Genomic DNA, 20695 nt, shown 5'->3' on the forward strand with positions numbered 1-20695 from the left:
ATTGCATAAAGTTATGAATTTCACTGCATCATTTTGTTCCATGCTTAAAATTATTAACCTTTTAAGGTTGACTTACTTTTTGTCTGATGGAAATCAAGCTTACTGTTTTTCTGTGTAACGATTGATCTTTTTCTAAAGTCGATGAAGACATGGTGTGGATATTCCCTGTTAACCCGTTGAGGAGGAGTCCCGAGTATAATTGGGCGGGTGTCTATGGGAAATGCGTGTTGTAGAGAAATTAGTGCATCCTCAATGGGTTAATTATTTTTCCAGCAGTAGTGGTAGTCCAGTGCAGTCAACAGACATCATGTTATAAAGGCAAATACCTGATGTACATACTGACAGTGACTGAAGAACACGCTGTTCAAAAACAGAATGGAAAAATTTTATTTTTCACCTGGTAGAGTCGAGAGATGCAATTTTTCTCTGGAAGTGCCAAGAGGATTCAAGGCATGCATACTTACAGCAATCTCTATTTGGATGTACACTGCAGTCCTCTGGGTACTGTGCATAATGAAAAGCATCTCATCTTGTGGAATATTGAGCTAATGTTCTTTTGGAGGACCTTTCGAAGTCATGTGACATCTTCCCAGGTCCCATATTAAGTGATGTTAAACTCTAAACTCAGGTCGATGTGGAACAGCTACTGGAATTGCCTGTGGGTAACAATTGATTGGTACTCAGAAGTTTTTTTGAGATTTATGGAGAGCTCACTCAGGTGCTTGAAGTATGTTTATCAGGAAGGGATGGACAATGGTATTGATCTAAGCGCATAGCTGTGTACCCATGACTGTTCTACTGTCAAGCACATCCACTTGGCATTACATTGTACGGTCTGCCTGTTGATTGATCATTCAATGATGCTACATACTGTATGGGTATTACTGAAGAGGGAATAAAAAATAGTATGCTACAAAAGTGTAAATGTCATGTATATTGTGTTAATCACATGTTGCTTCATTCCCCACATAATGTTTCATGAACTAGAAAATATTTGCTACTATTGACAGAATTCAACAGTTAAGGAATGTACTGAACTATTTATTAGCATTCAAAATGTTATAATTTCGGCTGTAAAAAGGGTTAAAAAAAGTTGGTTACAATGCACACATACATTGTGTAGTGTTCAGCAAGTATTAGGCCTATCAGTTGCACAGACTCACACAGACAAGTACAGGCAATGCATAGTATTATATATTTTTGTTTAAACATTTCAGAGTGCTTGAAACTCACTTGCCCAATTTGCCCAGGGCAAGTACTTGTACATTTATGTAAAATTTACTGTTTGGGCAAGTAGAATGAATAGGCACTTTACTGTCTGGGGCCCATAAACTCACATGCCTCAACAACAGTAATATTGTTTGTAAGGCCCTGTGAAGTCTTGCCACTGTGGTGAGCTACAGTGTACTATGACTGCATCTCTAGCATTGCTGGGTAGATTATGCAAAGTGTTTGTTCTCTCTAGGCAAATATAGTATGTATTATTAATGTAGGCCAGTTAGTTAACGAAAGCCTTGAGGGGTTTTATTGTCGTATCCTGCTGGCCGCCAAAGTTTTGTTCACCTGTCTATTGATTTACACAGTCTGTGAGTGTGGACATTGAGTTATTGTTGTTGTTTTTTTCATTATCATAGGGTGTAAATGGACATGTGTGATATTTTGCTTTTACTTCTATGAAGATGTAATATTGTATCCGTTGGCGTAGATCTGAGGATAGTGCAAGCCAGTGGAAAATATGCATCACTGCTTAACCCGCTGAGGATGGACTGATATTGTCATTTCCCATAGACCCCTTCCCGAGTATACTCGGGACTCGTCTTCAACGGGTTAATCAGTTAAGATGCAGAGCATGTCATAAATATTTCATTTTTATTTGACGACGAACCGATCATTAGAGCACTTTCTTTATTACTGTGTCCTCACCTTTCCCGGCAAATGCAGTTTTCAAGGTTTCCATTTTGCAAGCAATATTTAGATTAGGCTATCACCACAGATGCTTTGCGGTGTAAAACCTGTGCACATCATCGACAGTATATGGTAGAATTAAACTAGGATTCCTACAAAAGCACAGAATAGAATCTAATCAAGGAGCTGTAGTGTACCAATATATGTGCCATCTTCTATAAATTCTTTGAGAAAATACAGTGTACCTGTATTATGCCAGAGGGGAAAGCACCATTAAATTCCAGTGCTCAGGCCTGGTATGTCTGAATTCATCATCTTTTAACGCCATTGTTTGGTACATGGTCTATGACCATGTGCAGGAAAAAGACAAAAACAAAACAAAAATTGGATTCAATAACTGATTATCTTAATACTTGTCAGCCGTTTCACTTATTTGTATTCATCAAACTTCACAGGACCAATAATTGACCTTTGTATTCACGCGATCGGGAAGAACATGCTTTATAGGCTCTTTGGCTCTCACAAAATTTGCAAAATCAAAAATGCACACAAAAACATTCCTCATTTTACAGTATTCTTGAGTGTGGCAAATGTCAGCTTGATCATGAGTTAAATGCTCAATTGACTGGCCACGGACTCTTGTGACAATTAAGTAAATTCATTGAAGGAGTTGTATACATGTAGCTGGCAGCTGGGGAGGAAATCATGTGCCAGTTCATAGAACACTCGTTAACTCTGAAGACATTAAGAAAAGAAAGGAAAATGAATGTCAGTGAATGTGAAACTCTTTTGATTTTGTTTGTTTAATCGAGGCACGGTCTGACACTAGAGCACTGAGTATTTTATAAACAATGATTTACAGTCACAGATTTTATTACCATTTGTGGTACATTCAAAAGGTAGGGAGTGTTAAACTGTTCACACCTCTTTACTCCCAGGGCTCCATACAAGTAGCTTGCACTGTGTAGTGTTTGTAAACGCTGCACTGCAGAGTGTGGAATCCATTGATAAAATAATATTTGCTACTTTCATTGTCCTGTCACAATCAAATGGAAAACACATACTGTAGCATGTAACATGTGAGAATCAATTATTGATTAGCTTTTCAATGAGATCTGATAGCAGATATATGATAATTTCTGTGAATGAACAGTTTGTCCTAATGTGCCTGCTTCCTGTCCTTACATTATTTCACTAAATCCACAGTGCTCCTGCTATGATAGAGGCGGAGATTTTTTGACTGCTTAGAGTGGAATTGACCCTCATCTGCTAGTGCTAAGCAGTTTTTATCAAACTTGGTATTCACTATTTCTGTCATAATGATATCACATTTAATCATTTGGTGTTGTTCATATATGGTACATGTGCTAAACAGAATTTGAACCAAATGTCTCTCACATGTAAGAGTCGAGAGCCACATTCACTGTACACAGCACTCTTGTTTGTTTCAGAGTTATCTGTGTGTCTTTAGTACACAATGTAAAGACATCTAGATGGCATTTACTATCCTTGATACGGAATATGAGCAATCCAGATACGTTCCAACCATAAGAACATTAGTGTCAGTCAGAACTAACCCATTCACAGTTTTGATGGCTATCATGAAAATAGATAAATAAATAAATTTGATCAATACCACAATCAACTTCTTACAATTCTGTTGCTCTGAACAAAAAATGAAAAAGAAAAAAATGGCATAATTTATGTCCAAAAAGACGTTCATCTGAGCAGAGTCTCGGTATTTCCTCAGTAACTGGTATGGGAGCAGGAAACACCTTGAGGAGCTTCTGTGATTCCGGACTTCCCCCTGTCACAAGTTTTGAGCCCAAGCCTACCACACCCATTGGAAGGCGTCTCAAGGTCCAAGCTAGTCTCTTCGCAAAGACCCTATAAAGCATGTTCTTCCTGATTGCATGAATCCAAAGGTCAATTATTGGTCTTGTGAAGTTTGATGAATTAAAAAACAGGGAGAGTTATCCCCAACAGAGTCAGTCAATTTCATTGGTGTCAGTACAAGTCAAATTAATACGGGTAAACGTTTGAACTAAATTGGACAGCTGATATTAACAGGTTACATCAGCTTAAAACTGTGAAATATGAAATTACTATGAAAACTTTATGGCCTAACGCTTGTGCTTTTAGTAGTGACTGGCAATAAGGGAATTAACACGTTTGAAACAACTTGTTTGTGAATTCTTTGTAGAAGCATAGTAATGCATATTAAGTAAAATACCTTTCGTGTTTAAGGGTTTTCAAAGGGATTGATAGCATCAATCACGTTCCTTCAAATCATGCTTAGCCAATGTTGGTCTTGAGGTGCTTTCCAGTTTTAAATGTTAATGCACTTTTGCAGCCTGAATGCTGAGGAGACCCAAATCTTTGTCAAAACACTTCATAACTGTCAACTTGTTCAGAAATGTCTTTTAGAAACATGATTACTGATGTATCAAGGTTTTGTTTGCAGTCAGAATCCCCTCGATGTTGAGATCATAAAAATGAAGCAGTTTGTTCGAACCGCCGTTGGGACACCTTGTTCTCACCAACTTCCATCAAATAGTCACATTGTGCTCAGTGTTTGTGTAGTTTTGCGCAAATTTGCTCTGCAATATTGCCACAGTTTCAGTGCTTTCACTCTGGATGAAATATACAGTTGAATTGTCTCCCAATAAATGGTGCTTCTTGTGGTCAATACAGACTGTCAGGAGCTTGCAAAACTGTTGTACAACTGTGTACTTATTTTCTTTGTCGAGTGGTGAACTTGTGAATATGAAAATAAATAATCCTGCAAGTATGATTACACTTTGAGTGTTGTGGTATGCTACTATGAAAAGAACGAAAAGTTAGGCTAAATAAGTAGTACACTTTGGCAGTGTTTTTTTGTTTTGTGTGTTTATTTGTATGTATGTGTGTGTGTATGTATATGTGTTCCTAAAATGGCAGGCAAGATTGGGAAAATCTACTTTTGAACTACAAAATTTAGATGGACAAGGGGAAAACAAATGGGAAAATTGCTCACAAACTAGTCTAGGTAAGGCCCCCTTTCTCTGTCCGAGTTGATTTTGACCATATTTTCCCAACATTTCTCATTTGCCTATCACCTCATTCGCAATGCTTCATTTGCCAGGCTGAATGGAAAGGAAATTATGCAAACAGGAAACGGTTGAATAGACTGCCAATTTTGACCCAATAGGGTTTTTTTTTTTTTTTTTTTTTTTTTAAATTGTTAGTGTGGATGTGTGAGGGTCAGCCATTCATTGTTCATGCACCGAGCCTGATGAGGAGCTACCCACTATGTAGGCCTATGGGGCTGGTTGGCTCATCTGCTATACCACCTGTTCCTAGTGTCCTCTAGATGAGATTCATCTCCGTTGGGAATTGTCAGTCACCGCTTATTGTATGTAGGTGTTCTGATGACTAGACAGAGGGTTTACTTGTTACTGTAATAATTAAGGAGTCAATAGGTCACACAGCAGCCAAATAATAGGTCCCTATGTTTTTACCATATTGGGTATGTTGCCGTCGATGTCGGGAACTACAGCCTTATGTTTTTGAAAGTCGTCAGTTGAGAATGATAAGGGCGTTAAGTGACCACAAAACCCATAGTGTTCGAGAAGACTTAAAGCCCTTCTCATTCTCAACAGATGAAGTGTTCTCTGTTTGTGTGTAGTGCCTACAACAATGCTTTCAGATGAAGTGACCCCTAGAGCATTTGGATATCCCTATAGCACATTTACCTATACCTCACCACTATAAAAATCAGTTTTGTATTCAAATATGTACATGATTCTCCCCCCCCCCATATCCCACTCCCAATTATTATTATTATTATTATTATTATTATTATTATTATTATTATTATTATTATTATTATTATTATTATTATTATTATTATTATTATCAACATCATTATTAATAATTTCAGCAGCCCTGGGTCACCAGGTCTCCAGTAATGTCAAGCCTTGTGTATTGAAATAGTAATTGTTATTGGGTTTTGTTTTTGTGTTTTTTTTTTTTTGAGGGGGGGGGGGTACATGCCATGTCCTACCTGACTCTGCAGAGAGTACTGTATCTAGAGCAAATATTTGGAAAGTGAATTATCGTGCATCTACTGTATATAGTTTGTCTGCATGAAATGCAAAATTAAACAACAATGTTTGCCATATTATGATGCAAAACGGAGGTGCAAAGTTCCCCTACCGATGGGGGAAAACAAGTGTACATCAAAGCACAAGTGCAAGTTCATGAAGTGGCAAGTAGGTGTGACAGGCTCTAATAACATGAACTCTTTTTTTCATACTTGTCGATATCAATGTGTTCAATGCTACGGAGGGTTGCATGCGAACACAGGGAAACAGCAGTTGTCCAATGCATCAAAAGTATGTTGGAATCCACACTGACATGAGAGGCAACCTCTATCCACCTCTGCCCTCAATCTTGACTAAATCTGACATCAGTCAGCTCCTAAGAATAAACTTTGTGACATTGGTGTGACATTCAGCTTATCCCAAGTTTCCTCCACCTTCTCTCTCAAAGAACCGTAGCCTGCTAGAATAGATTCGCTTGTTAGCGAACATGTGCGCTGAAACAGACACTCATTGGCAACGTTCAATTCCAGTCAACATTCTTCAGCTGAGTGTGTGCTGCATACCTGTATAAAGCTGTACACAGTTTGTTGCAGGTAGTGTATACCAAAACAAGGAATATTCGTGTGCATTTTAATGTTGTGAATCTTGCGAGAGCCAGGATTCGCGAAATTTAAGATGCACGCGAAAGTTCTTGTCTACACTATATGCATTGAATGTTGGACCAACTCGCGAAAATTTCATGCCGCGAAAATATTGTTTTTACAGTATTCCTGAATAGTTCTGAGTACTCCCAAATAGTTCCAAGTCTGACCAGTCTTCCCATTGCCTGGTCTCCCCACGCTACGCGATCTGTTTAGTTTATCGTAGGGTCACACATTCTCAGCTGTGTGTTTCTTTTTAATAGTCGACTTCCATCAGCTGGTGATAGCAATCTTTTGGCCCGCAATGTTGTCTGCCTGTCGAAAGTTAGGTTCACACACTTTTCCTAAACTTTAAGTTTAGGTTGAAAACTTAACTCTCGATGATAAGCTTGTAGTTAAGCGCCGTGTGGACACACTCGAAAGTTAGCAATCTTAAAGTTTAGTCGATGATTAGAACCGCAAGACATCTTTAATTAGGGTTTACGCTCTCTCCTCGAGCCACTTGGGGTCCCCGCTCGTAGTTTCGCTCCATGTGGACACAATAATCAATGAGCTTGTGAGTTAGCGTGAACTTCGCTTCTCGTTCACATCCGGGTCAACCTCCGGCTGTGCTATGTTGTATGGGCATATAAAGGTCATCTAGCAAAGACTCTGCACTTCCAGTGTAATCATCGAGTGGGATTCGCTCGTAAGTTGTAACTTAAAGTTTAGGTTCTCGTGTGAACCCGCATCGTGAATTCATGAGTGGAACTAATCATTGACAGTTAAGTTTTCGACCTAAACTTCACGTTTGGCAACTGTGTGTGAACGTAACTAAAGTGGGGCATTAAAGATGTAAAAATTACTTCGCTCAGATGTCTGATGTGGTTAATGATACAGTAGTTTGTATTTGTATGTATACATTTATAAATGCCTCATGAGGTTTGACCTCTGAGTGACCTGGTACAGTACCCTCGCTCTTGAACTTCCTGTGACTGTTAGGTTGAAAAATAATATGTGCACGTTTATACCACAACCACAGCTTTTAATGGGCAGTCATGTGCAAGGATTATACAACAAGGAGACATGACTGTATTGATAACAAAACATCTGCTGTTGTGAAGTCTTTAGAGTCATGTTTGTGCCACATTGAAGGACACGAAGAGTGTAAACAAGATGACATTACACACAAAAAAGATATCTGTGAGATTGTGCGTGATACCAGCTTCATGAACTACTGGAATACAAAGAATCATTACAAGTGTACAGTATATCCCACAAATGAGACATACAGTAAGAGCCCAAACTCGTGTATTGCAGTGGATCATGATATAAATGAATGGAAAATGGCCTCCCTTATAGGACAATCTGTCCATCGTGATGAATTCATGGGGGGATGTCTACATCTATTTCACTAATTTGTATGTTTCTTTTGAAAATTGAGTCTATTTGATTGCATTTAAAGGGAACCTCTGTGTGTATATTAAGCTCATGTTGATGAGGATGAGAATGTACTGCTTACAGGGTATTTAACCCTCTAAATATGAATCCTATAGACATTTCATGTAAGTTAGCAATAGAAGTGGTAGAGTTAAAGCAACTTAGCATCAATTGATATTTAATAGCTAAAGATTGCCCCCCCCAAAAAAAAAAAGAAAAAAAAAGAAAGAGAGAAAATATAAAGTGATTCATAGAGGTTTGTTTTGAGGCTTTTTGTGGGATTTCCAAATTAAAGTTCACACTGTGAAATGTAAAATCATATAGCTTGCTTAAGAAATGCCACATAAATATGCCACAGATTTGTGATGGACACATTTTCATCATGACTGTTCTTTTCAAGATGTATCAAAGATATCAAAGTTATCACTCATTCTCCAGACCAATATATGAAAGATAAAACTCTGGTATGTTTGTGCCACAAAACAGATGAGCGTGTCTACCTTTCAGGCACATCAGGGTCACATGACTAAGTCTGCTATTTTTGGGAGATCCCGAAGGTTACCCTGATATGTGTGACTCAACGATGGCAGCGCTGTGCATAATACTTGTTTGATTTCACTCAATCTCTGTGTGGTGTACAACAAATATTTCTTTGAAATTTGTATTAAAACATGTTTTGTTCAATGCCAGGAGTTGATAGGAGTGTTTCAAATTGGCCTTTCTTGATAATACATGCATGCAGACATTGATGCTAAGAATTGGTGTCTTGTCAATTTCATGAGTGTAATCAGAAGGGAGATATTTTCCTTTTGAAATGCATTTTACTTCATTTACTTAGGATGGAGGGGAGAAGAAGAGACACATAAAGTTTCTTTATTACATATGAAGTAGGAACATGTGAAACTGCCTTGATTAGACTTTTAAAGAGGATATATTTTTCTTTAATTACTGAAATAGTACAAATGTACAAAAGTATGCACATATACATGTAATACATGAGCAAATGATGGAAGAATGGGGCAAGTCAGTTGTTGTACTGATGGGGCAACACAGTTGTTGTACTGATGTCAAGCTGCAATTATAAAGTTTGTCTCTTCAAGATATCTTCATGCTCCTACCGAATGAAGTTTGGCATCAACTATTTCATATTTTCATTATTATGAGTGATGTGCTATCCATGCTGCTGCTGTCATCATTGACAATGTTATATTGCACATCTCTCATGTATGTCATCATAATCACATTTAATATTGAAAAGTGGATCTAACGTGTATGTTGTATTTGTGCATTCATTATAAAGTATCTCCACCAGTGTGAATATTCACCCCTCCCAAAACAATAACACCCCCCAAAACACCAATTTATCCTGTATTCATGCATGTGTCTTTTGTTGTGTATAGTGTCATTTACACATGTGAATAGAGATAATAAACTTTCACTTCAATTTCAACTTCAACTTCAACAACAACAGACATGTAAACGAATTAACCAACAAGTCACCTGGACCCTCCTTTGTTTCTTCTCCAGGGCACCAAGTTATGGATCATTATGGAGTACCTTGGAGGGGGATCAGCCCTGGACCTCCTGAAGGCTGGTTCCATGGATGAGATCTACATTGCCACCATCCTCCGTGAGGTCATCAAGGGCTTAGACTACCTCCACTGTGAGAGGAAGATCCACAGAGACATCAAAGGTGGGCCACACCCTCATAATAACAAGCTTTAGGGTGGGTTCGAGCACTCTAAAGCAAACTGAACCAAAGCATACCGCACTGCACTGTGCCACATTTGAAACGTTCGAGTGTTCTGTTGAAAAAGTGTACTCGTGAGTAATTTTTTAGAGAGGGTCACACATTTTGTAGCAAGAGGGTTATTCACCCAGTGTGCTTGAACTACTTACAGCCGTCCCGAAAAAAAGAGAATGACCTCTTTGCATTATGACAAATGTGCATGTTACGCACATTCTCACATGCGAACTTTTGGTACGCTTTTGGAACCCTTTTGGAGCACGTTTTGAAATGGTCCACTTTTGGCTCGGTTCAGTTACGGTATGGTACACTTTAGAAGCATTTGAGTGCTCCTTTGGCGCGGGTTCGGTATGGTTCAGTTCGCTTTAGGAGAGCACTCGAACGCACCCTTAGATCCTTGATGCCGAATAATGGTTTTGACATTCCTCCCTCCCCCCAGGTGGGACAATGGGAAGAGCTGTTTTTTGAGTGTGCAGAACAATAATTTTTGCCTGGGAGCTGCATAGCAGGATTAGTGTGGCAGATTTGAAGCTTGCTATTATATAGTATGATGCAAATAATGATGGCAATGTGTGGTGATTGCCGATAATCTACTTCACTTTGCTATACTTAATACCTATCATTATTATGATTGCCACTCTACGTGCCACTTAGAATGTTGAGAATTATTTCATGAAAAGTCAACTCTTCAGTTTGTAGGAAAGTACATGAGAGAGTTCAAGTGAACTAAAAGAATACATAAATTCTTAAGTAGGCAACTACAGGAATGGAAAGCAATAATAGTGTTCAACAAGAAAAGAAGGAATGTGCATGGATGTGGTAATGTCAAGGTCAATGTCAAGATTTTCATGTTGTAATGGTGGATCATATTTTATGATACCCTGCTCATGATATCCCTGGCATAAGCATTGGCATTGAGCCCTCCTGTATACAAAATGTAGGTACAGGTGGAATTTAATCCTGACATTCACAGGTGACACATTGAAAGATACATCACAGCTCTCAAGGTATTAATGAGTACTAGTATAACATTCCAGTGTGTACTTTTTGAATGCCAACTACAGATGTTTAGATACACAGTTATGGGGGGGGGGATGTTCAGTTACATGCTATTGGCATCAATATTGTGATAATTGTAAGAGTGAACAGGATGAGAGATTACTAGCTGTACTTCATTGTTAATGTGATACTGCAAGGGTCATATGTTAAGTGTGCTTTGGTTTTCATATTCGAGACCTGAGAGCTTTTAAATTTGTGATCAGGAACCACAATGTTAAGCATCTAGAAGAGATGACTAAAGATTATTGAGTATCAGTGCTGCAATTTAAATGCAATACTGTATACGTGGTTTTTATAAATCAGGGTGAACACTGTGCCGTGTTGTTGGCTTAGTAAATGACACATACAATTCTTGCAAGATAAAACTCAGTGCTACTATATTTCAGAAACCCTCAAAGGGGACAGATTATTCGTGATGCCATATAAAGCTGAGATTTTTTTTTTGTTTTTTTGGTCTATATATGAGACAGATCAAAATAACAGATGTTGAGAAAATATATCTGAACTTTGACAGGTTTATTTCACCTTAAAATTGCCTTCTGACGATGAATTCAAGTGCATATTTCTTGTATCCTGTCTACCCTTATGTTTTGCCTTCATTCAGCTGCAAATGTTCTCCTGTCCGAAAACGGAGATGTCAAACTCGCGGACTTTGGTGTCGCCGGTCAACTCACAGAGACCCAGATCAAGAGAAATACATTCGTTGGGACGCCGTTCTGGATGGCGCCTGAAGTAATCAAGCAGTCGGCATACGACTCAAAAGTAAGTTTTCTGTAGACTTCACTTCCTCTCATGTCAAGCTATTGAATATTTTGTGAGAAGTTGAGAGCTCATACTATGTGCATTCTCAAAAAGCTGAGGCATGCTCAGTATGTCATTTCAACGTATAATGCTGATAAAAAAAAACCTTGATATATGAGAAGAGAGTAAAGCCTTTATAGCAAGGCAAGTGTGACTTCCGGCCTATTACTGCATACACCGGAAAAAGCAGAGGCAAGTGTGACTTCCGGCCTATTACTGCATACACCGGAAAAAAGCAGAGGCAAGTGTGATATCCGCCATACTGCATACAGCAGAGAGCAAAAATTGGGCTAAGTGTGATTTCTGGTATACTGCATACACTGGAAGAGGGGTAATTAGTGCATCTTCCTGTATATGTTTTGGAAGAGGGGGTAATTAGCGCATCTTCATGTACACTGTTGTATATGATGGAAGGGGGGTAATTAGCGCATCTTCAAGAGTTTGTTTGTGGAGGAGTGAAAGAAAAAAGAAAACAATGAGAGTGAATACCAACAAAATATGAATGTGTAAATGAACGATTCCTTTCAGCAAAAAACAATGGAAGAGGTAATTAATGAATCTCCCGGATGTTATGATTCGCAAGTCTGTGTCATTGTCTTAGATAGAAAAAACAAAACAAAACATGAGGTATACAAGAGAGTGTGTATATGTAAGCGTGTGCGTGTGCGTGTGTGTGTGTGTGTTTGAGCATTGTTTTAGCCTGTACTTTTTGACCAATGAGAAAAGCGCAAGGACAAAATGTCGGAATGTTACGTGGTTTTGATTGGTGGAGGGGATAGGATGGGGGGGGGGGGGGTAGAGGATGTGTGTATTTCGACCAATGAGAATATGAGCAGGGGTGATGGGGGTAGAGGAAAAAAGGTAGGATAAAAGGGCATGGCGGGACAAGCATGATATTACAAGCAAGCTGTCCTTGAATCAACATGTTTGTTTGACAATTATTTGGACTTCATCATGATTTCTATGTGTGAATTGATACAAAAGCTTCAAGCGTGTACATGTTTGGAAGATGTGTCGAATCTCCGAGAGGAACTTTACGAGGACCTTGAACCAGAGCAGCATGCATTGGTATTTTCCAGAACAGCGTACTTTTTAAGTTTGCCGGACTTTGAAGATGGTAAGTGTTTATTTTCACTTTGGTTTTTGTTTTGTTTGTTTGTTTGCTTCTCTCTAAAGTATTAGGACATGTACATATTATTGCACTATGAAATAGATATTTGTATGACTATATATATATATATATAAATATATAAATCACCATCTGGAAAAAAAAGCAATTTGGTTCAAACATTAGTCCACCACTAAAACGAAATATATATACATATATTAAACCTTTCGTATAGTGCATTTGCAATGCTTAAAAGTTATTAACTTTGATTTTGTTATATCCTCAGGCATCCCCGATGAGCATTTGCTGGAGGTGCGTGTGGACGTTGAAAATCAGCCAGAACCACAGCCTCACATTCCTCCAATAACAAAGCTGCAGCATGGTTGTTCAAACGAGGAAGTTGCTCCAGACTTTGATGATGATGGTAAGTTACAAAATACACACTTTGCATTTGTTTTCTTTCTTTTTTTCTTTCTTTTTTTTCTGTTTTTTTTTTGTATGAAGGAAATCTAATGGAGGGAACATGGGTCTGTATTCATCTATATGCAGCTTTAAGTGTATGTATGTGTGTGTAATCATATTCGCAGGTATTCCAGATGAGCATTTGCTGGAAATGCTTTTGGAAAATCATGAAGAGCAACGACAGCATGGATATCAGAATTATGCAGCTGTAGAAGTCCGTCCCTCCCGCTGCCAATCACCAACAGCAGTGGCAGGACCTTCCCGGGGTCAACCATCAGTAGCGGCAGTAGCTGGACCCTCCCGCGACCAACCACCGGCAGCGGTAGTGGCCGGACCCTCCCGAGGCCAACCACCGGCAGCGGCAGTGGCCGGACCCTCCTCCTCCTCCTCTGTGCACGTTGGTGGGTCTTCCACCGTAGCTTCCAAGAAGCGTGCTGCAGATGCTATCCCTGCGAGAGGTGCCCCTCTGCCTACCCATCACATCACCAAAGTGAGCCAGAAACATGTACGCAAGTACAATGCCAATGTTACTGATTATACAGTGTCATTTCAACCCATAGAGAATAGTGTTCCCATAATTAATATGATGCCACGAGTGAATGAGATGTTTGAGAATATTATTGAAGAGATGGTTCAAGGGGTGAACGACAGGGATTTTGTCAGACTTGTATTTAATACGCCACAGTTAGATAGACCCGTAAGCATGCCATTCGTAAGGAGGGATCAGTTGAACCACGAGGCTTTTGCAACAAAACTTGAGAATACCATTCAGTCAAATGAAGAGGTAACTCTAGATGAAAATGTCTCGTTTAACATCATACACATGGCAATGCCTAATGGTTGTGGGTCGTCGGTGAGGTGTTTATCGATCGACGACATGTTGTTTAGGAAGAGATGTATTATTAGGATGAAAAATGCAGACAACATGTGCTGCCCTAGGGCCATAGTGACGGGGATTGCTCGTATCGAAAAGCACCCAAATTGGAACTCTATTAGACAGGGGTACAAAGAACAGAGGGAATATGCCATTGACCTGTACAAGCAGGCTGGGATTCCCGTCAACACCAGATGTGGTATCGAAGAGATAAAACTCTTTGAGAATACGCCACGCATGGCAAATTACAGAGTGGTGCTTGTTTCCAGGGAACACTTGAATTTTGTCACATATACGGGTCCTGAAGATAGGCAACATACCATCTACCTCTACGTCCATGACAATCATTTTGACCTCATTACATCAATGAGCGCTTTCTACAATAAATCCTACTTTTGCGAAAAGTGTTTGAAAGGATATGATGGCAGACTCGAACACAAGTGCATCCACGCTTGCAAACTCTGCCGAGGAAAAAATTGCCCAGTCACCAATGAATCTGATTCATACGAACGATGCACCGACTGTGATCGTAACTTCAAGAATCAACAGTGTTTGATAAGTCACAAGCAAAATGGGGTATGTGAAATGTATTTTCAATGTGTAGAGTGTCAGACATTGTGTAGCACAGAACTACTCAAGAAGCACAAAACCCAGCACATTTGTGGCCAAATGTTTTGCAAATTATGCGTCATGTTTGTTGATCCTGGACATAAATGCTATATGCAAACGGAGTACCAGTACTCAACGCGGGATAAGCCGTCTGATAATGAGGATGAGGATGATGATGATGATGGGGAGGAGGAAGAGGAGGAGGAAGAAGAGGTAATGGAGGAAACTATGGAAGGTGGGAAGGGTGAGAGAAGGGGTAAAGAGAGGGGAAAGAAGAAAAAAAAGAAGAAGACTAGAAGGGAGGTAATATATGTGGATAATGATGATGATGATGATGGCAACAAATACAAGGGTCAAAGAAATCTCAAGAAATATGTGTTTTTCGATTTTGAGTGCACCCAGGAAACGGGTAAGCACGTGCCCAACTACTGCGTGGCACAAAGGGCGTGTACTGCTTGTGCGCAAAAGCCATTTGAAGAAGAGTGTAAATACTGTGGAAAGTTTGAAGAAAAGCAAGTGGTTTTTAAAGGACCAGATACGGGCGATGAATTCTGTAAGTGGATTTTTGGATCCAAAAAGAATTCTCGAACTCTCTTTATCGCTCATAATTTCAAGGGCTATGATGGCGTTTTTATTCAAGACTACTTGTATAGGAATTGCATCATCCCAAAGCTTGTCCTTGCCGGAGGGAAAATTATGAGTATGGATGTTTCTTTCAATCGTGTCAAATTTATCGACTCTTTGAACTTTCTAGCCATGCCTCTTTCCGCTTTACCAGCCACGTTTGGCGTAGAAGAATTGAAGAAGGGATTTTTCCCACACTTCTTCAATACAACAGCCAATGCCCAATATCGAGGACCCATGCCGGATGCGAAGTACTACCATCCATCCGGTATGTCACCGAAAAAGAGGGAAGAATTTCTTCAATGGTATGAGAAGGAGGTTGCTTTGGGTAGACAGTTTGTGATGGAGGAGGAAATCCATGCCTATTGCGTGAGTGACGTTGATATCTTGAGGCGATGTTGTCTAAAATTTAGAAACTTGTTTCGAGAGATAACGAGAGCTTTCCCGGGGGATAGGGGTGTCGATCCATTCTCCAATTGCATCACTATCGCCGCTGCCTGTCATCTCGTTTTTCGGAGGAATTTCCTTCGAGAAAAAACCATCGGTATTATTCCACCTCTAGGATACACCCCCAAAGACATTCAGTCTAACAAAGCATTGCGCTGGTTGGCACATGTCGCGGAACAGAATGGTGTCTACATTCAGCACGCTAGGAATCAAGGTGAAGTGAAAGTGGGTAAGTACTATTTGGATGGCTATTGCCAGGAAAATAAAACGGTGTATGAATTCAATGGGTGCTACTGGCATGGATGCCCCAATTGCTATGCCTTCAACACAAACAGTATCAGGCCAGGCATCAAGAAGACGATGGGAGAGCTGTACCTGGACACGCTCGAAAAGAAAAGGTACGTACAAAACATACTCAAGGATTGGAAGTACGTCACAATGTGGGAGTGTGAGTGGGCAAAAGTTGAAGGGTCCATTCCTCAACGCATTAAACAAACCTTCCCCAATCCCACCCCCCTGAATCCTCGAGATGCCTTTTACGGCGGTCGCACCAATGCCAGCTGTCTGTTTTACGAGTGTCAGATGGGTGAGAAAATCAAATACGTGGATTTCACCTCTCTGTACCCCAGCATCAATAAATATGGTTCTTACCCATTGGGTCATCCCCAGATCATTACCCACAATTTCAAAGATGTGTCCCAATATTACGGCCTTGTAAGATGCAAAGTGTTGCCTCCCCAAGACCTGCTGCATCCCGTTCTACCATGCAAGGTCAATGGTAAGTTGCTCTTTCCACTCTGCTACGCTTGCGCCGAACGTGCCGAGCAGATGCCTTGTAGGCACAGTGAGGAGGAGCGGGTGATTCGCAGCACGTGGGTTACCTTAGAGGTTGAGAAGGCTGTGCAAAAGGGGTACAGGGTGGTTGAAATTGAGTCCGTCTGGCACTTTCCTGAGAAGGCTCAGCACATCCCAAACATGCCAATAGATTTTAACAACCTTCGCAAGTACGATGGCTTGTTTACCTCCTACATAAATACGTTCCTCAAGATAAAGCAGGAAGCCTCAGGTTGGCCTGATTGGTGCAAGACTGAAAATGATCGCGAAAAGTATCTCAGTGATTATCGAGACAGAGAGGGCTTTGAGTTAGATCGAGACAAGATTGTGAAGAATAAGGGGCTACGATCTCTAAGTAAGCTGATGCTAAATTCGTTTTGGGGACGATTTGGAATGAGAAGTAATCTGACAGATATCAGGGTGATTTCTGACCCCGCTGAGCTCTATAAGCTTTTGATCTCGGATGAGATCAGAGTGGTCGATCTAAACTTTGTAAACGATGAAGTTGTAGAAGTTCGCTCAGTCAAGAGGGATGAGTTTGAACAGCAGAGTCCTCGGTCCAACGTGGTGCTTGCGGCTTTCACGACGGCCCAAGCACGGTTGAAGCTGTACAATGTTTTGGATCGTTTGGGGGAACGTGTATTGTACTACGACACAGACAGTGTTATTTACATCGAGCGAGCATACCAACCCCAAGACTGGTGTCCGCCACTCGGAGATTTCTTGGGAGATCTCACCGATGAATTGGATGGAAGGTACATTACTACCTTCATATCCGGTGGACCGAAGAACTACGCGTACAAGCTCGATAATGGAAAGACATCGTGCAAAGTGAAAGGAATTACGTTGAACTACAGTAATTCTCAGTTGTTGAACTTTGACACGATGAAACAGATGGTGAAAAACGTAGGATCTGACAAGTCGGAAAAAATCACCGTCACCAATCCCCATCAAATTACGAGGGAATGTAAGAAACAGCGCATTGAAACTCGTGTCGGTTCTAAAGACTATAGAGTCGTGTATGACAAGCGCATTATCCGACCAGATTTCTTTACCGTTCCATACGGATATGTGGGATAAGAGTTTTTGTTTTACTAACGTTATCGTTCAGTCCCCCTCCAATCTTTCTTGTTGTTGTTGTTTTGTTTCGGGGGAGGTTATTTATTCCCCGGGTAATCGGGCATTGTGTCAGTTTTATCAACAACAGTCGAGCGAGAAGCACGTTGACTGTGGAGTAGTGCTTAGCTAATTTGGTTTAGAACATCTATCATTCATTCATTCATTCATTTTGTGCACAGCCAATGTCGCATTGGTCATCTATTTAACGGAACAATTGCTCGTCTCGATACCAACTGACTTTCCTTTGATCGCAACGTCTGCAGCGCCAGAGGGTTTGACCCAGCGAAAGACGTTTGCATCAACTGCACCGTAAGATGGGGTGGTGTATAAATCGCAGGAGAGGGTTACACCTCTGCTCTATCTATTATAACCATACTGTACGTATGTGCAGGGAATTCATGGAGTGGATTGGTCGAACCACGCTGTGTCTCGCTCGTGCCATCATCTACATCAACCCCTTACAGTCCACATTCATTTCATTTGTAGTTGGTAAGGTCTTGCGAGGAGGGTGGGCGGTTTGTCAACGACTGTTACCATGACCATCAAATTTGTGCATCCGTTCACCTGCATAGTGGCAGGCCCTACAGGGAGCGGCAAAACTGTATTTGTGCGGAAGCTGTTGAAATTCAATCAAGATATGATTGAAAACCCACCGCAGAAAATAATTTGGTGTTACGGGGTTTATCAACGTGCTTATACAGAAATGTTAAACGAAATACCAGGCATTGAATTCATCGATGGATTTCCGAGCAATTTCGAAAGTCTCATCGATCCAAATGTACGTAACTTGATCGTCGTCGATGATTTGATGGCTGAATGTACCAAAGACGCTAACATGACAAGTCTGTTTACACGGGGTTCGCATCATCGCAATTTGTCTGTCATATTTATCGTTCAAAACCTTTTTCACGGGGGTAAGGAGACACGTACCATCAGTTTAAATGCTCAGTATTTGGTCATTTACAAAAATCCCAGAGACAAATCGCAGATTACGCACTTGGGGCGTCAACTCTATCCGGGTCAATCTAAATATGTACAAGAGGCCTACTATGACGCTACTAAAAATCCTTACGGTTATTTGTTGGTTGATTTAAAAGCCAACACCCCAGAATCTCACAGGTTACGAACAAATGTATTTCCAAATGAGTTTACCACGGTATACGTACCAAAAAGTATAAGGTAAGATGTGATTTCATCTCTGTATTCATTCTATCACCATGACTCAAAGGGTGAAGACCCATTTGCCTGAACTGCGTGTCCTGGCCAAGTGCACTCCTCGGCAGAGGAAAGCTTTTTTGCAGCACGCTAACAAGTCCTTAATTACTTGCCTATCAGAATGCTGCGCCAATACTTTAAAAGGCAATGTACCTCTAACGGCATCTCAAAAGAAGACTTTATCGCGGTATAAGAAACATATACGTCAAGCTGCCAATAAACGGAGCAGTCATAAAACAAGGAGAGATACCTTTTTACAAAAGGGTGGATTTTTAGGCGCGATACTTGGTCCAATCTTGAGGCTGTTGACGGGGGGTTAGATAGATGGAGCACACAAAGAAATTGACATTGGTACCCGAAGAATTGGCACGCGCAGTTCAGGCATCTGTGGGAAGTGCTCAGCCAGCACGTAGGGTATTATCCAAATTGGACCAGAGTATTCAATCTATTTTAGAGTCAGATGACTTATCGGACAAAGATAAAGTGGTACTGTATCACGAAGCTTTGCAAAAGTATCTTCAATTGCGGGAACATGAGGCGAGACCTACGCCTATTCACCTTAAAGTCAGTGAACAGCCCTCTCCAGAAAATGATGTTCAAGATGCACTCCCAAAGAGTGACAGGGAGAAGACAACCTCCGTGAGGGAGCAGATTTTAAAGATGTTACCCGTGACATTGAAAAACAAGGCTAATTTGTTGATGGATCATGTTTTAAAGAAGTCGGAAGATGCTTTATGGAGTTGGAACACACGAGGTGAATTAATTTTCAATGGTAGAGTTATCGGAGGTTCTAATGTGATCGATTTGATGTATGACGTGTTGAAAGATCGCAAAGTGGCCAAGCCTACGGGTTGGCAATACTTTTTACACGTTCTGCGAGATGCCAATGTTCCTGAATCTTTGATCATGAATAAGGAACGCCGTGAAATCTTGCAGCAGATTAAACTGAAGGGTGCAAGAGCGGCGAATTCCCCCAAAGTGTTACCTCAGACACCACCCATCATTACCACGAGGTCTAAAACGCCTCTACGCCCACCCTCAAAAAAGTCAAAGAAATCTTCTTTGAGATGGGAAACCTTTTAGACAAATTTTGTGAGATGAGTACGCAAACATATGGAAATTGTTCAGAACAACAAAACAATACTTGCATTATCTCTATCTTCTTTGTTCTTTTATGTAGATCGCTACCACATTCTTCTGTACGATTGAAAAAAAAAAGAAGAAAATGTTGGTTTAGGTATATATGTGATTGATACCAACAAGTTTTTGCGATGCATATATCGTTTGACCGATTGTGTACGGGTCTAAGCGTATGTGAATGATATGGAAACGTTTGGCTATGCATATTGTCACACTGTTTGTATTTTTGCTACATTTTGTTCTTTTCAACGATATCATTATGATTAACGCGCATATCCATGTACATCTGTTTTCATGCGTTGAAATGTTTTTTTTGTTTCTTTTTAAGAAAGAAAAAATGTACGTCTACGCGTTGTACTGTCGAGTATATCTCGAGTATCTCTTGGATTCTTCTCTGTGTTTGTGAAGTTTAACGTAATGAAACAGTCTGTAATTGTACGTTTCAGCATATGTGTATGTTTATGAAATGATTCTCTCTACTGGTGTAACTGGAAAATGCATCCATTATCCATTATTGTATATACCCCCCCCCCCCCCCATGGTAATACCAGAATCTCTCAACAACTGTTAACAAAAGAAGACAAAAGACGAATGTAAATATTTTTT

At 40.2% G+C, this 20695-nt stretch overlaps 1 protein-coding gene and 1 pseudogene across 1 annotated transcript in view; both read left to right on the forward strand.

Annotated features, from left to right (window-relative positions):
* LOC139722124 (serine/threonine-protein kinase 25-like) overlaps positions 1-20695 on the forward strand; it is a 77220-nt gene that overhangs the window by 30848 nt on the left and 25677 nt on the right. Inside the window, exons 3-4 of the mRNA XM_071633443.1 lie at positions 9578-9743; positions 11461-11618. Of these exons, the coding sequence (XP_071489544.1) occupies positions 9578-9743; positions 11461-11618 (324 nt within the window). The remainder of the gene's footprint in view (positions 1-9577; positions 9744-11460; positions 11619-20695) is intronic.
* Positions 12612-13986, forward strand: LOC139722119 (uncharacterized; annotated as a pseudogene).

This window comes from Diadema antillarum, unplaced genomic scaffold (assembly GCF_040938485.1).
Source record: "Diadema antillarum isolate AM-2024a unplaced genomic scaffold, OU_Dant_1.0 scf00000157, whole genome shotgun sequence".
Taxonomy (NCBI): Eukaryota; Metazoa; Echinodermata; class Echinoidea; order Diadematoida; family Diadematidae; genus Diadema; species Diadema antillarum.